This window comes from Anomalospiza imberbis, chromosome 1 (genome assembly GCF_031753505.1).
Source record: "Anomalospiza imberbis isolate Cuckoo-Finch-1a 21T00152 chromosome 1, ASM3175350v1, whole genome shotgun sequence".
Lineage (NCBI taxonomy): Eukaryota > Metazoa > Chordata > Aves > Passeriformes > Viduidae > Anomalospiza > Anomalospiza imberbis.
In genome coordinates, this window is record NC_089681.1 from 128,440,389 (window position 1) to 128,457,296 (window position 16,908).

Here is a 16,908-nt window from a genome sequence, read left to right on the forward strand (position 1 = left end):
TTCTTAGTCAGGGGCTTTATAGTTTGATAGTTAAAATATTGTTGTTCAACTATTCTTGAAATTTTTGCCAGTGGAAAAGATTTCTGTGAAAAAGACAAAAAAGGTGCTGGATTTTATCTGGCATATCAGCCATTCTTATGGTTACAGCTGGCTAAAATAAAAATTACTAGAAATAAATAGACTGGCTAGGATTCAGCATGGGAAATAGTTCTTACTCATTTACTCATATGTAATATATGGTGCAGTCATTTTAGTTAACACAAGGGGAAATAATGTGTTAAATATTTTACAGATTGCTTTTTTTTAATTAGGAGAGACAGGAGAAAGAAACATTTTAAATAGCTCTTTCAGTACACAATAACAAATGTTCACAAAATCTCATGAGGATAAGATTTACCTGCATCTACAGCTGTAACCCAACCTCGTGCTGCAGGCACTCTTGGCACAAAGTGCAGGAAAAGCAGACATATAGCAGATAAATTCAGCTGATTTTGATCTTGCTTATGCTTTCTAGGTCACAGTATTGTGTTAATCTCTCTGCCATTGGAAGAAACTGTTGTGTATTTTAAAGCTGTTGACAGTTTGTAAGGCAAAGTGCTCCTTTTGCCAACTTGATACCAAATACCTACATATGCAGCAGAAGCAATGATGCACACAAGAATAGAGGCACCTACTAGTCTGGCTTTACACCACACTGCAGAGCACTTTGCAGTACAGTGAGTAACTGGATGAACACCATACTCATGCTTGTACTCACTGTACAGCTGTCCAAGAGCTATTGTTTATATGTTCTACATTAATCTTTATTGTCAGTTTGAACCAATACAGACTGCAGGGAAGAGACTGAAAAATATGCAGACAATTCCAGACATTTTTCTCTGATCCAGATGTCCAGTTTTTGCTTCAATTGAGTTGTCTACCATGAATAATCAAATGAAAGTTTGTGGCCCACAGTGTATCATTTGCATCTTGCATTACTTCTGGCACAGCAGAATGGTTATGGGAAGATTCAGATAGTAATAAGACTACTTCCTCATAGAGACAAATCCTCTGAGCCCTCTTTGCCATCACTTTATGTTTTATCTAATCTCCACACAACACTGCAACATGTGCTACACATAACTGAATCACATGCACTACTTTTAAGTGGAAGTGCCAAACCTTTATCACATTTTGACATTATGCATTTCTGCTTTAGATGAAGACAATATTTCATTTCCCCTCTGAAAATGAGTAAGATGAGAAAAGCTGTTACAATGCTGTTGCTGAGACAAATGTTACACGAGTGATTGTGTTATTCACTGCATGTCAACTAGACTAAACATCCAAGTCCCTGTGCCTTTTTCTCATTAAATTAATGGGTTTCAAATGTGTAGGGTGCTCACAGGATTGTTTGTCCTGGTAGAAAGCACCTAACTTCTAGTTTTTAAGCTGTCTGAAAAATGAAGGTGTGTGAGTGCTCCCTGTGCACTCACAGACTGAAGGTGATCACAACCACATGTCCTGTGTTGCTCAGCACATACACCACGAGTGGTCTGTGAGACACCAGAAGGCACAATGTGTTTTGACAAAAAGCTGCATTTCTCACTTTAATAGAGAACTTACATTTATGTAAAACTTAAATGATGTGTTATTGCAAAGATCTCCACTTGTTTGAACTCCCACAACTGTGAAGCAATAAGATTATACCTGGATATTTTTTCCAGAAAGACTGGATAGGTGTTGATGTAGGAAAAACCCAGAAAACCAAAAAGTTGCTGATCCAGTTCCCTTCAAACCTGTGGAGTCGTGTCCATGCTCTGCCTCCCCAGTACTTTGTGCTGAAGCAGTCATGCTCCATGGCCTGAGGCTCACACTGCTGTTTGTCTATCCACAGCTCTGCCACCCAGCTGTATTATGGAGCGCGTAATCCCACCGTGTTGTTCCCAGTTTCTCTTTTCCTGCCACACGGGCTTGTTCACCTAGCTAGAGATTACTCAAACTCTGGCTTTCCCTAGCCTCATAAACATCTTTTGAGCTGCTATAACACTTATTTGCAAACTGGATCTTTCTGGGTTTTGCAAGTCAGGTTTAAAATATCCAGATTGTTCATAGCTCTGCAGCTCTATATTAGGTTAGAAGCAGCTGAAAAAGGTAGCCTCAGCTGACAAAGGCACAGGGTTTAACACAGATCTGCTGCTGGTGACCCAGTAACATGGAGCTGTACCCCACACCATCTGTACTCACCACCAGAGATCCACAGAGGAGACTAAATTTAAAGTGTACCAATGTCCAATTAGACTTGATCACATGTAAGTCTGGGGGTGCTAAACAACCACGCACACAGAGTCTAGACTAAGTCTAAAAATATGCTCATACACAAAGACAAGGAATTTATCATAAAAGGAAAAGTCCAATAATGCTTTTATTTTTGTTGTTTAATTCCCAGAAGGGTCATATACAGCGTGACTCTCCAAGAAGACTCCACAATGAAAAAAACAACCCAGAGTTGCTTCTTACTCATCATCCTTCTAACTGTAAGTACAAGAAAACTGAACTGCTCATGACACCTGCTGCATTTAAACTTGTGGTGATGTTGAGAAAAATGGGTACCGAGTTATATTTGCTATACTCCACAGGTGAAGGAAGAGTTTCCTTACTAATAAATTTCAAAAGAAGATGAATAAGATTTTCTAATAAAAGTTTGAACTTGAAAGCATTGTTTCTTGGTGAGACAGAACTGCAAGTCTGAAGAGGGTTATGCATATGACTTTTCATTTCTGTGTTTTACAGGCTACAGCATATCATGGGAACATGTGTGTTTGAAAACTGCCCTTAATGTTGTTCTGTGAAACAAACTGAGTTAAGTAGTGATGGATTTTCACTGTTTATAGTTGATCTGCTATTAGGAAAGCAACCAAAATGAAAAATAATCTTACAAATCTGTTTATTAGTTCAAAGGCTATTTTCAGCTGTTTCATATCAACATTACGTTTATTTTAATGTATACAACATTGTTGAGTAATTGTGGTTCTAAACATGTAGTAAATTAATTTCTGCCTGACTAAATATCTCTCATATAAATTGAATCCTTTTGCTGATCTCTACTTGTGAAACCTCAAATTATTATTGATCATCATAAAATCATAGACATTACAGGCAGTCAGAATTGAGAATACTGCCCAGAGCCTAAGTTACAGAATGATCAGCATTTATCTGAATGATGCTGCTGGGAGTAAGCACCTCACTACCCTGATGTGGTACGAGTAATTTACTAGCAGAGTTTATCCACAATGCTGTTTGCCACTTAAATTTATATAGATAAAAAAGGAAAGGAGAGAACAGTAAGAGAATGATGGATATAAGGAGATAAAAAGAAAACAATTAAATGAGATCATGGAGAATCCAGGAGAACAGCAAAGAACACATTATTTCAGTAAAATATTGAATTCATGGTTCAGGATTAGGACCCTTCATCAAAGAAGAGCTGAAGAGATGGAGAAATAATTTAAGAGAGTTAATACATTTCTGCTAACTTGGTCCCAAAAAAATTTGTCCAGAATTAGTTAATGATTTGAGGAATGATCTCCATGCATGAGAGCAGTCTTCTACCCTGAGATATACTAGAGTATTCTGGCATTTCTGACCATTTCGGTAGGCTGCTCTACCTATCCTACAAGGGTGCATGTGACAATGCACTGGCTGTGAAATCACCCATGGACAGAGATGTCTGTAACAAAGAGCCTGAGAGAGTCCAGCTTTCTTCTGGTTTGAATCCCATCTGATCTGCATAGCCTGATAGGGGTCTTGACAAAGAACAGCAATTCTTCCTATAAAAAGCCAATGCCAAATGAAGAAATAGATCCAGCTTATATTGCTCCCAGTCAAGTGACAGGACTGCAAATATTCTGGTAACTAAAATTGTTAACAGCACTTCTGAGCACTTGAGGTGCTTTGACCTACAGTATGGGTTTGTAGGTCAGCCCTGGAGCACTGATCCTTGCCCTGCTGTCCCCAGATCTTTTAAATCTCTCACCCATGAGAGCACGTGTGCAATGTTAGATCTGTGCTCATTCCTGCAGCACCCCAGGGATAGGATTTCTTTTAAAAACTCTTCAGTGAGATCTGCATCTGCATTCATTTTATATATCTTTGCACCTAAGAGCACTTCATATTCTGACCTCAATGGATAACTTAACTTACATTTTCACGCTTCCAATCTTTATGTGCCTTCCTTCCCCACTGCAGTGGGCATATTGTGCTCTACTTTGACATCTCTTAGGTTTTAATTTCCCTTTTGGTAGGGAAGAAGCCACAGTCACAGAAGTAGACTGTGAACAAGCTTTTCTTTCCTTCATGAAACTTATCCAGAATACTGCTGTGAGGCCAACTATGAAAAATATTTTGCCTCAGTCATTTTTCCAAAAACTTCCCCATCTGCAGATGGTAGAAGCCATTCATTTTTTGCATTTTATTTATTGTTTGTAATGAGTAAAGGGTGTCTCTCTTTCAAAAAGGCTGTTCCCACTCTGTTGGTTCTTCAAATCACTCCTTCGTTCCAAGAACTGTGAGACATGTCAGCCATTATCTGAGGCTGAGGAAAATACAGTAATTAAGGTGATTTGTGAAACAGACAGGAGTGATCTCCCATGCCTCTCCTCTACCCGCCCCACAAGACACCCTCTATATCTCCCTTCTTTGATGACTTTCATGGTTTTCTGTCATCATGTCAATTGTGACCTGCACTCCCAGTTGGTCACTGCGAGCTGTTGCAAAGCAGCACAACCTTTTGAGGTCCTTTTTTTCTCCTCTGGGCTCCAGGCTCTCTGTTTGTGCTGTTCGGCCCACTGTAGGTGCTGATGGTTCCCCTGTGGTGGTCACCCCTATTGAGTAGGGGAGACTTTTACCTGAAATCTCTTTTCTTAGTGTAGCTGTGATTCCCTAACACAATCTCAGAGCTGGAGCACACCCTGCCCTCTATACAGAGTTCGTGCTTTGCAGAAGAATTCCTCAGATTCTTCTCATATCTCCCCTTCAATTTTTTGTCACAGACAAAAAATTACTTACTTGGTGTGCACAGACACTTCCTTCCCACCACCTCCTTTAGACTTGTCACCAAGGGCTTTTGGTACCTTTTGACAGAAACCATCTCTTTTATGCATGTAATTTTTTGCATAGAATTGATAGCACTTCCATGTACAAATCCATAATAACCCATCTTTGCCAAAAAATCCTGAAGCATCAGTTGTTCCAAAACCTAATTTAGAAATACAAGCAACTCCAATAATCCATCGATCCTTTGGTGGATTCCCTTGCTTTTGGATGCAGGATAATGCACCACCATATAGTCCTCTACTATAAAAAGGGAATTCCACTAGAAAATTTAATTGTTCATTATGTCATAGTTCACTTTATACTGATGCTCTCTAGTTTTTTGCAATTATTGAGAGCCACAGAATGTGACTGAGATTTGTTTCCTCAAGTACGTGAGCCCTGGTATGCTGGAGCAATTAGTTCATATCCTCAGTGCACACTTCTCTTCACAAGAAAGATGGAGCATCAGCACAGTGTGCCCAGCAGCAGCAAACTTCTGAAAATGAGGAAGAAGAAGAAGTTTTGGGTCTCTTTCCTGTGTGACCGATCAATTTTTCAGGACATTGACGGAAGAGATTTCTATTCTCTGCTTTATTTTGTCAAGTAAGAACTGTGCCTACAAATGGCCCTAGAAATGAGGATTGATGAAGTAGTTTTTCCCACATACACCAATTTTGTGTCCTGAGCCAACCACAACGTGCATAGTAAGGACTAAACAGATGCTGCAGCTGAAGGCTGCACTATTTTCAATTAGGCCCACTAGACCAAGATTCTATTTTAAAATAAATTCATTTTGAGTGAAAAACAAATTGTGCACATTCACCGAGTCCAAATCTGTTAAATTGTTACCAAGTCTCAATCACAAAGATATGCAGACTCTGGTACTTCTTTCCAACACCTAAAAGACTTGTGAATAATTCCTGTTCACAAAACATTGAAAATTAATTATATGAAAACCTAAATGTAATTTTCAGTAACGGCATAAACTGCTGTATTTTGGAATACAGCTGTGGTAGGGTAGGTTCAAGCCTCCAGAACCATTAGTCAAGCATGTGCCACTGCGATGGGGGAGCTGCCCATGGTGCACCTGTTTGATCCTCACAGCTGGGAGGGCAACACACACCAGTGGAGTGGTGTGGCCACAAACTCTGCTGGGCTCCTGCTCCTGCTCAGCTCAGTGGCTTTCACTGTGCATCTCTGAAACCCATGTGTGTGCAGGTACTGTGAAAACAAGCCTTTTCCTGCTTAGACAGCATCTCTTCCAGCATCTGGTCCAGAGCAGATCTCCCATGGGCCAGAAGAGCTGCTGAAGATCTGTCACTGCCTCCTTTGTCTTGCTTCTTCTGAGACCTCTTGCTGTCTGGCACCTCTGACAGCCCAGGGTCTTCCTCAGCCTTGGATGGTGAGATCCCCCTGGGTCTCATCACCTTAGACCATGCCTTTGGAAGCTGCTGTTCTGCATGTACACTTCCCTGTGTAACTACTTATGGGTTGCTTCATGCTGTGTGTGCACTCAGAAGTTCTGATCTGAACCTGTTCTCACACAAGGGAAGCTCTGGAAAGCAAACTGCTGATATTTTAAGGTGGCAAGAATTAGTGTGAGAATTTGGGAGTCAAGCTGCTCATCATTTCCCAAGAAATAGGAATGCTGTATTCTGTTCTATTCACCCAGTTTCGGGGATGATCAGGACATTTTGACTACATCTTGGTTTTTTAAAAAACAAGGCTGTTGCTATGCAGCTGATTGCAGCAAAGAGGCCTCTCACAAGAGGATAATCAGGGCTGCAAGAAAATATCCATGAAGTATTCTGGATTAGCCCACAGTTTTTATCAGGCTAAAATGAAAGTAAAGCTTCTTCTGTAAGTAAATCTTGTAGAAATGGAAAAGAACTGTAAGATTTGTGACTTGCTTTTCATTACAACAACCTTGTCTTCATCTACTGCACCTGATAATCTCATGCTTGTTTAAACAGCTGCCAAAATCTGCCATGTTAGTCATATGGGATCTCACTGAGATAATTACCATCCTGCTCCAACAGAGGTAGATTATGGGAAAATTCTAACATTCAGTGATTAAGCAAAACATGTCATGTTGCAGTATTTCCCCAAAGAAATTGCCTGCTGCTTCCTAGCACACTTCTGATGAATAGAAATGATTATGTTTACTGAATATCATATGCTAATGACCTTCCTAAGGTATCACAGTTGTTTTCTTATCTGTCCCAACACTAACAGTTGTGAAAAGTTCAAAAATAATCAAACTATGAGAAGGATTCTGCAACTCATCTAAATCCTGCTGATCTCTTGCTCTAAAATGTGATGTATTGAAGAGTAGGAGTTTAGTGATCCACAAAGAGATGACTGCACACACCAGTTTTAAAAGAATTATACCAAGTGAATGTTTGAGCTGTTGAAATCAATAAAAAACAGTTGGAGCATCCAGAATTTCTACTAGTCTGAGCTCACCAATAATTGTTGCTAAATTACTATATTTAGTGGAAGAGGGGGAGAAAAAAAGACAGCTACAAATGCCTTCTTTTCCTAAATGTCATGTACAGTTAGTGTTAGTGTCCTGCAAGCCCCTTGATGGCAGAAGAAAAATATTTGGGGATACTTGTTCATCATGTCCAATATTTTGTGGGGAAGAAATAGTGAAAGGCTTATGCTTACTTTATCTGGATTCTCCCTTGCAGAAACCGGCACAGCCTGGCACAGTTTACAGCAGTTTCTCTTACAGAAACCAGGGCACTGTTTGTTCATTCCTGTATAGTTTAATAATGAAGCCAAATTGCATTCTCAGAATCCTTTATTCATTCTAGGTATAAAGTGAACTTCAGCATTCCCAGCAGCCTGTAATTTCTCTTTGTAATGATAATTGACTTTCTTGTGTCAGTCATTTGTCACGTGGTGGCTTGGTGGTCGTATGTATGACGTCATTTACTTGGACTTTTAGGAGTGACATCATATGTACGGCTGCTAAACTGCTGCATGGGACATCACGTAAACTGTTTTCTTCTGAAGAACTCAGTGCATTTTTACGCAATGATCACATTGACAATTGTAAATTATTTATTTCTCCTTAATAAAGAGTGTTAATAAATGAATGAGGTATTCCTTTATTGTATAAACATCATCTATATTTCCATCTGAAGTAGCTGATGAATGGATGGGAAGGCTTTTTAATGTGCAGTAATGGAGTCTGAAAGTTTAAAATTTATTCCATATTTTATAGGTTCAATATCTGTAAGTAGTTGCCAGGCAAAGATTAATTGACCTTGGGTTTTTTGTGGTACAAATGTGTCTTTTAAGTCTTAATTTCTAAAATACATTGACATAACAATTAAAACATTGTAGCAGAGATGAGTCGAAATCATGAATTCCACGAGATCTTATACAAATGCTGATACACAGATATTCATGGGACATTCCCAGACTCTTCCATTAACATGATACAGACTAAACTTTCCCATGTAGCCATATCCAAGCTCCTGCTATTTCTGAAAAGAGAATAATGACACAGAGATGTCTTCCTACCCCATTTGCCTTTTCTGACCACTACAGTAAGAAGTGAGGAAGACTAAAACAAATAATAACTTCTGACATGACAAACTACATCAAAATTCTTGTCTGACTGAACTGCAGGTATATAAAGGCTGGATCATCAGTCCACTGGACTGACTTTGGGAGGTCAGGTTTTAAATTCTGGGTGGTGGACATATGGGATTCTCTTTTGCATGGTAAAAATCCAGTATTTGAAACAGGGATATGACTTCTCCAACTCCAGCAAGCCACAAAATTTATATTTCATTAATCTGCTGAAGTGATAATTTGATTTAAATGGAAAAGAAAATCGTGTTCAAGATTCCAAGGCCAGCTTTTCAAATCTAGGCAAAAAAAATGAGGAATAGCAATCAAAGGAAAGAGTAGATTTAAAGGGCATATCACAGATTAATAATCCCAGTGACATACCTATGTATAACCCCTTAATTTGATTTCACACACAAACTATTCAATTACATAAAAAGTGCCCAGAAAGATTTTTGGGCAATTAACTTTGAAAATCTGAGTCATTGTGTTTAGTAGAAAGAAAAAGAAAAAAAAGAAAACAAAACTTAAAAGAATAAAAATCATTTAAGAGAAAAGTACAAATCCAGTGTTATTATTCCAACTTTTATCCAAACTTGCTTTCATTTTACTGGAGGCCATTTAGTGATTTCCACTGATGAGTTTTAGTGACACAACTAATTAATATTTTTATCTGTCTGAGTGAATTGCTGACCTAAATGTGGGCAGTAGAAATTTTGCTAGCAATTTCAGCTGCTCCACAATTGCCTTGTGCAGGGGCAGTAGAATGGGCATCCTGGTTACATGGCTGAGCGCTCCTACATAATTTTTTACACAATGCAAGACACTTAATCTATTCACCACCACAGGCAATGTCTACCTTCAAGTATCAGAATATTCTCATTAAACTGTACCCAATAAGAGCTTACTTCTTCAGGAATTATACACTGCAAGTAACAAAACTATGTAAAAGAGTAAGGTGACTTTAGTGTCCAAATTGTGTTTCACCCCTCAAAACCATCATCCCACACATGGATGTGTTCCCAAACTGGCCCAGAATTGCAGAGAAATTATCAAGAAGAAAGACATTGCCACAGAAGTCCTCCTAGCATCCTGTGATGAAACTGTTATTTCTGTCTTGAGTACAAACTGCTTGGAACTGAGGTGTTATTCAAAATAAGAAAGGGGAAAATTAGCATGCAGTATCTACTAATCACTTCAGAGAAACACCAGAGCCTGTGTCATGGACATGGACACGAAGGGCTAAGACAAAGCTGAGGCTGTCTGAAGAACCTCATCTGCACTTTCCTGTGCTGGATTTAGGATTTTGCTTGGCTGGTTTTGAAATGGTTCTTGGGGACTCCAGCGGCTCCTCTTAGTCTTTCTAAAACTAAGGGAACTGTGATGTTTGGCTTTGCTTCTGTATTTCCTGTTCTGACTTTCTAGATATTTAATTTTTCACTTGGATGGCCAGATGAAATGTTCCAAATGGCTTCATTGTCCAAAGTTAACTTGGGGGGAGGGGGAGAGGATGACGTATACATATATCTGAAATTTATATACAATTATCTCTGCCAGAAAATATTTTCATTCTTACTCTTCCTACTTTATTTCAAGCACCCACTTAAGTACAACAAGATTGACTGCCTCCATGTCCTCCAGCTAGCAGGTGTATACAGTTGAAAACATCTGTGTCAAAAGAGATGAGATCAGATCAGATCAGACTAGAAAAACATAATTGATTTGATATAAGAGTGTAAAAAGATTAAATTGACATGGTTTGGTACAGAAGTATCAGGATAAAAGTAATGGCTTTTTTTAATGAAGTCAAACACACTGTGGTTTTGTTGTGTTTTTACAAGAGTGGTTTAGTATGCAAATGGGGGGGATAGTAATGTATTGATGGACTACAATTGTCTGTGATGTGACATAAAAAGAAATAAGCCAATATTTGAACTTTCAAACCTGTCATGCTTTAAGTTCAAACAACTACAAATGCATGCCTAAAGATCTCTGTATTAGCATTTGCTGCTAAAAAGGTCAAGTTTGTGTGTTTATCAGAGTCCTAAATTTTGAAACAGACTGCAAATGAATCTGAATGCATTTGTGATGTCTTTAGTAACATTTAGTGTAGGGGAAAACAGAGGGTCATGATAGGAAAGTGCTACAGCAATGTTGCTTTTGAGTAGGGAAGCAGAGGAACTCATCTTTTACTATCACCTTCAAGCAAAGAAGTCATGATACAGGACTGAGGCAGAACAGAACAAACTAAAGCTCCACACTTTCATTTCCCCTCACAGACCTCGGCTGTACAAGGCGGGGAGGGAAGGAGGGAGGGAGGGATGGAAGGATGGATGGATGGATGGATGGATGGATGGATGGATGGATGGATGGATGGCAGGCAAAAGAACATAACTGACCTCTCTAGCTGAGATCTTTGCCTTCCAGAGGCAGTGATCCTTTCCTTTAACTGACAGGAAGCTCAGAATGAGATAATTCAGAAGATGCCACTATATCAAAGAGGACCTTGCTATTTAGACTGCCAAATTTAGGGAATCTTTTTAGGTACTTAACTAGGAGCTAAGGTCAGCTATCGAGGTTTAAACTCTACCTGGTGTTTCTATGAACTGTTGCAGAAGCTCAAAGCTGGTGACATAAAACATTAAATAATCAGTTGAAAGCAAAGGTTGTGGCACTGAGGTATTTTGTCTGCACTGTCTAGAGTTAAATCAGCACAAGTAAACAGAATTACATGGGTTTAATTTTGGGATGACAGAAAATTCTCTTGCAGACACTAAATTAAATGAAAAGATTTTGATGACTTTATCAAGTATTTAGTGACCTTCTCTTCACCAAGAAAAATTGCTTGGTTAAAATAGTATGTTTTCATGAGGTAAACTAATAAAATTCTGCATTTACTTTTTCAGTAATGCAAGGCCCATCATAATGATAAACATATATACAAATAAAATGCCTTTCAAGAATGAGTAATAGAAATTTCTGATCCGCACTTTTTTTTAAATTTAATTCTCTTTGCTTATCTAGTTGTACTAACAGCTTTTCCTTTCCATACAGAGAATTGTTCCAAGTCTTTCTTCTACTGTAAATTATACTGATCCTACATTAGAGCCTGTAGTAACTGAAAATTCAGTCATACGGCAGAAGATTATAGATTCACAGTTCAAATGTTATGAGAGGATGAACAGAGCTCCTCCATACAAGAAAAAAGGTAAAAAGGGTTTTTTAAGAGTCTGTATTTTGCCATCTGTGGTTATATAACTATAAATAAATATTTTCTTCTCTATATTAACCCATAGTCTTCCTCGGGGTGCAGTTTCCTTTCCACAAGCAATAATCACATTCATACTTACTTAGAATCCTCCTAAGTGCAAAGAAAAGAAAAAGCCTGGAACGAGCCCAGGGAATGGACAGCTCTTCCTTCCTCTGTCCCCTACATTTCTGGCTCAGTACTTTGCTGCTCAAATCTCTCTTGTTCTTGCTTGGGAAATTTTCCTGAACCTCTCAGCAAGGTCACACCTGATTGTGAATCCTAAATATAAATGTTGTTCTGTTTGCTCCACTCAGTGTTTCAATTTTTTGCCATTTATCTATTGACTGCGGGGTGTTGTGCTGTGTACCAGCACTGTCGCTGTTGAGAAGGACGGGAATGAGAATGACTCCAAGTCAAAGGCTAGAGAATGAACTCTGATTTATTTCAAATGCACCGCTCTATTTATAGGGAACATCGTGCAAACTAATTTCATTGGTCCTAGAGTAAAAACATCTCACACCATTGGTGTGCAGTGAATGATGCACAGTGGCAGAACATATCTACAAACAATGTGAACAACAAAATAGATTAGAGAATTATTTACATTCCTTTCCAACTGTCTCTCAGGCTCTTCGCCTGGTTAGAAAACCTTCTCTTTTTCTCCCTGACTGAACTGAGAATATCCACACCAGCATGAGTTCCATGTATTCTATATTCAGCAGCAATAGGAAAAAGTTTATAAAACATCCTTATTGAATACAAAGCATATGTGAAAATTAATAAAAAGGGAAATGACAAATAATAGTGGTGCTGCAATTGCATTTAAAGAAGCATTTCTGTTTGGGACTGAGAGTTCTGGTCACTTTTTCTCACAGAAGATATGAATGAAGATGTAAGGAGCTAGAGAAAAAATATCACAGCAAGTGTGAGACTTATGCAAGTAAACAACAGATACTGAGGACATAGTTTAAAATGAAAATATATTTTAAACAATTAACAAAAATAGCTAACCTAATAGTGGTGTTGGAGATAATGTGGGATTTTTTGTAATACAGGAATAAAGACATTTCTACAGCTCTTATCTTAAAAAATTTACTGGGCTCTGTAAGACTCAAAGAAGAGTTAGATGTTAAGATAATCAGATCTTTATGTAGAAATATTTGGGAATTAATATAGAGATTCCCACTGCTTAAAATAGGCTTTAATTCAGGTGAATAATGAGGAATACCCACAAGCAGTTAAACAGGGTCATTGGATAGAAAGAATGATGTTTCAGGCATAAATAAGCCTTTTAGTTGCTGGACTTGTAGGTGAAGTAACTCACTGTTTCTTGTTAGACTTCTTTTTTTAGTCTCCAGCTCTGTAAACACCTGATTTTTGCATCCATTGAGAGTAACCACTGGATTCACCCTTCTTTTGCACTTTCCTTGTGTGATAAGTTGCAAAGGGTTGATTTTCCAGCATGAGCTGGGAATTCATATGTATCAAGATGTGAATTCCTAGTAGTGTTCTCAAGGGCAGTGCTGTCACAGGAGGACAGCAGGGAAGTGTCTGCATTCCTTCAGCTGGCAGCTAGACTTAAGTGATGCCACTGGGGGCGGTGGGTTCATGGCAACATGCACTTAACTCATTTACAACTCAGAAAGAAGATAATGGGGGACTACACAATGGTGCCAGCACCACTGAAGTTGTGTTCTGAACTGAAGGTATAAATAAAATGAGGAGCTCAGGCGCATGGAAGCCCATGACCACCCCTCCAGAACAGCTCAGTGTGTGTATATATATGTGTGTATATATGCATGCATAGATAGACAGATAAAGATAAATGTGAGCATATATATATATATATATATATATATATATATGTATATATATATATATCCTGATGATTACCTTGGAAGAAAAACAATGAAAACAATGCATAGATTGATGCATAAATTGACCTATGTGATTATTTTTCTTTATCAGGCCAGGCAAAGGATGTAAAGTTCTAAAACTAGATATTCTCTCCAACTCCATTTGGCAGTACTTTTCAAAAACAAGCTCAAATTGCAATAATTTTCTACTCTTCTTCTTCTTTGATATTAAAAAAAAAGTTCCTAAAAGTTATTCAGATACATTTCAAAGATATAGAAGAACATGACAATGCCTGAAGGAAAGATAACAAACTGCTGATATGATGATTGGTTAATTAAGTGAACAAGTAACATTAGCACATTTAACTTGATAACTGAAAAATATATGTGCATAAAATCTTAGTTAATGAAGAAAAAGTGTACATTAAAAATTTCTTTTCTGAAAAATATTTAATCTGGAAAAAAACTTTGGAATTTTTATGCTTTTTATTTTTAATCAACAACTACTTGACATACAAACAGTTATTGGTGCAAATTGGCACCATTCAGGTGTCTTTTTACTGCATTCTTGCTTCAGTAAGAAAGTTTATCTGTGGATAGTTTCAAAACCTCTAGAAACAACTAACTACCCATATGTTAATAACTTGCTTCTGTTTCTTCTATTATGATTCCTTCAAAAACAGCCTTCATTTTAATACTTCCTCAGACCCAGTATGAAAAAGAAGCTAGAATGTATCTTCTCATTCTATTTCACTTTAACCTGATGGTCTTGGTGATAAATATTTTTTCCCCAACACAAACTGCTTTTGAATAGAAAATAGACAGGAATTGTAGGGGGGGGTTTAATGTGTTTCTTCTATAAATGCACAATGAGTCATGTTACACGTTACAGCTAGAAGTCTTAGAGCACAATTTCTGAGGACCATGGCATGTACAGGCTCTGTAACGGGGATCAGCAATGAGCTGTGCTCTGTTTCCTGGCATTGCTGCTCTTTGGGGGCTGGGAACATCCCACAGCCTCAACAGCACCACCTTCCCAGAAGGGGCATGATGAGGACAAGGTCACAGCATGCCTACCTAGACAGCATCAGCAGGCAGAATCTGCCTGCTACACATCAGTCTTGCACCTGCTTCACTGGATTTGTAGTTACATCACTGATCTCTGGTGTTGAACGAGGCAACAGCCTGACAGGGACCTGTCTCTGCTAATGTTGCTTTTTGCTGGGATGTCTCCACAAATGCTTCCTATCTTTACATTTCAAATGTCTGATTTTCAGACCTACTAAGCAGCAAAAGGTGAAATGAAAAATGGATGTCTCACAGGTCTTTGGGTACCACTAGTGTACATGCTTAGAGCTGACAGAAAGAGAATCAAGAAGAGAAATTTGTAGGATTGGACCATACATTCAAAGTCCAGTTCAACATGCTTTAAAATGTAACTTTCTGGTTAAATGAACGCCACTAACATCAGGTCAGTAAAAACAAGTACCTTATAGCACCTGAATGCCACTCTAAATGTGACAAAAATAAAAGGATATATTACAAAAAGAAAACTTGAATGTCTGCAGGAGCAATAATCCTCAAGAGGCTAGAACAGAATGGTTCAGGAGGGAATTAACTATTTTTGTGGAATTAACTCTTGCAATCCTCTTAAATGTCCAGGTCTGTTCTGCAACCGAACATGGGATGGCTGGTTGTGCTGGGATGACACACCTGCTGGAAAGCTCACTGCTCAGAATTGTCCAGATTATTTTCCAGACTTCGATCCAACTGGTAGAGTATTTATATTTTATCATTTTATCTTCCAAAGGATGTCTTCAGAACATTTGTACCATTGTGTGGATGGGCTCAATCCAGTGGCATTTTTGCAGCTCTGTGAAATCTTAGAAAGTTTGGTAGAAAATAAAACACATCAAGCTTTCAGGTTAGGTAATTAGCATATTTTCATTTTTAAAATATTTTATATGTATTTATATTTATGTAAATATAACCCATGGATTTATGGAATCTAGTTTATGAAAATGTCAGCTTCTGAATTGCAACATCAAAATATTCTTGGCACCTCATTCTAAGTTTTTTATAATGAAATGAAGATGCTTATGTGCTTGAAATATGTATCAGTATGTTCTTTGTTCAGTTTCTATTGGAAATTTTGGAATAATTTTATGAAAGAAGATGAGCAGAAATAATGTTCTTGCAGTCTCTGAGTTTCAGTTCTTAACTGAAATATACATACAAATACTAGAAGTAGACTGAGAGAAGTAATTGAAGAATGTTTAAAAGGAAAAATGAAAAATCAGTGGAAGTATTTTTAAATAGATATGAGGAAATTTTAGACACACGTTTAATTCTGCAAAGAGTACTGTTTGAAGAGAGACACAATTGTGTGTTCCTTGCTCAGGACATGTTACTTATAGGTGGTCCTTAATGTCACACTGCTAAATTCCAGATAGTCACAATGTACCAATTGCAGTTAAAATATATGAAATTAAACATTTGGGAGGGAGGGTGCATAAATCTGAAAATTTTCAAAAAGCTTAGCCTAAAATGCATGTGCCCAACTGGAAATGAAGGAAACAAACTATTGCATAGCTGTGAGTTAATTATCCAGCACCATTAACTAAAATTGTTAATTTTCTTGAGCTTATTGCTTATTTAGAAACTGAGGAGTTTCCAGGTTGAATCAAGTTCCATACACATTTTTGAATCCAATTTACAACAGTAGCCAGATTGATTGTTATTTCTGTTCTTCATAAATCAAGCTGTCCATAATTACAGAATTCACACAGCAAGGTGCAAATTTCCAATATCAGATCCAGCCTGATCTCCATTCAATCTTTGGTGAAGGAACGCTCCTCTTTCTAGGGAAAGTAGGCTTTGGACAAGATGGTTCAAAGGAAATTGGTTTGCTCGGGAATCCTGTGCTTGGGAAGTGAGCTTATGTGGCAAGGGCACTATCCACTTCCCATGGAAACACCCTGAGACCAACCCAACATATCTTTACAGCAAGTTACACCCCTGAAACAGAAAATGGGTACCAAATCACAAGGTCTTGGCTTTTGTGCCCTTTCTTCACAAGACTTGATCTCTTTTTGGTACAGTGTCATAGTTTTCAAGAAGGAGTCTTGGAGCAGGGTCATGCTC

At 38.1% G+C, this 16,908-nt stretch overlaps 1 protein-coding gene across 2 annotated transcripts in view; it reads left to right on the plus strand.

The window, feature by feature from the left end:
- The window catches only part of CALCR (calcitonin receptor), a 158,909-nt gene that overhangs the window by 86,335 nt on the left and 55,666 nt on the right, over window positions 1-16,908 (plus strand). For both annotated transcript variants that reach the window (XM_068211045.1, XM_068211053.1), the window contains exons 2-4: window positions 2,429-2,516; window positions 11,713-11,866; window positions 15,427-15,537. In XM_068211045.1, the coding sequence (XP_068067146.1) occupies window positions 2,429-2,516; window positions 11,713-11,866; window positions 15,427-15,537 (353 nt within the window). The remainder of the gene's footprint in view (window positions 1-2,428; window positions 2,517-11,712; window positions 11,867-15,426; window positions 15,538-16,908) is intronic.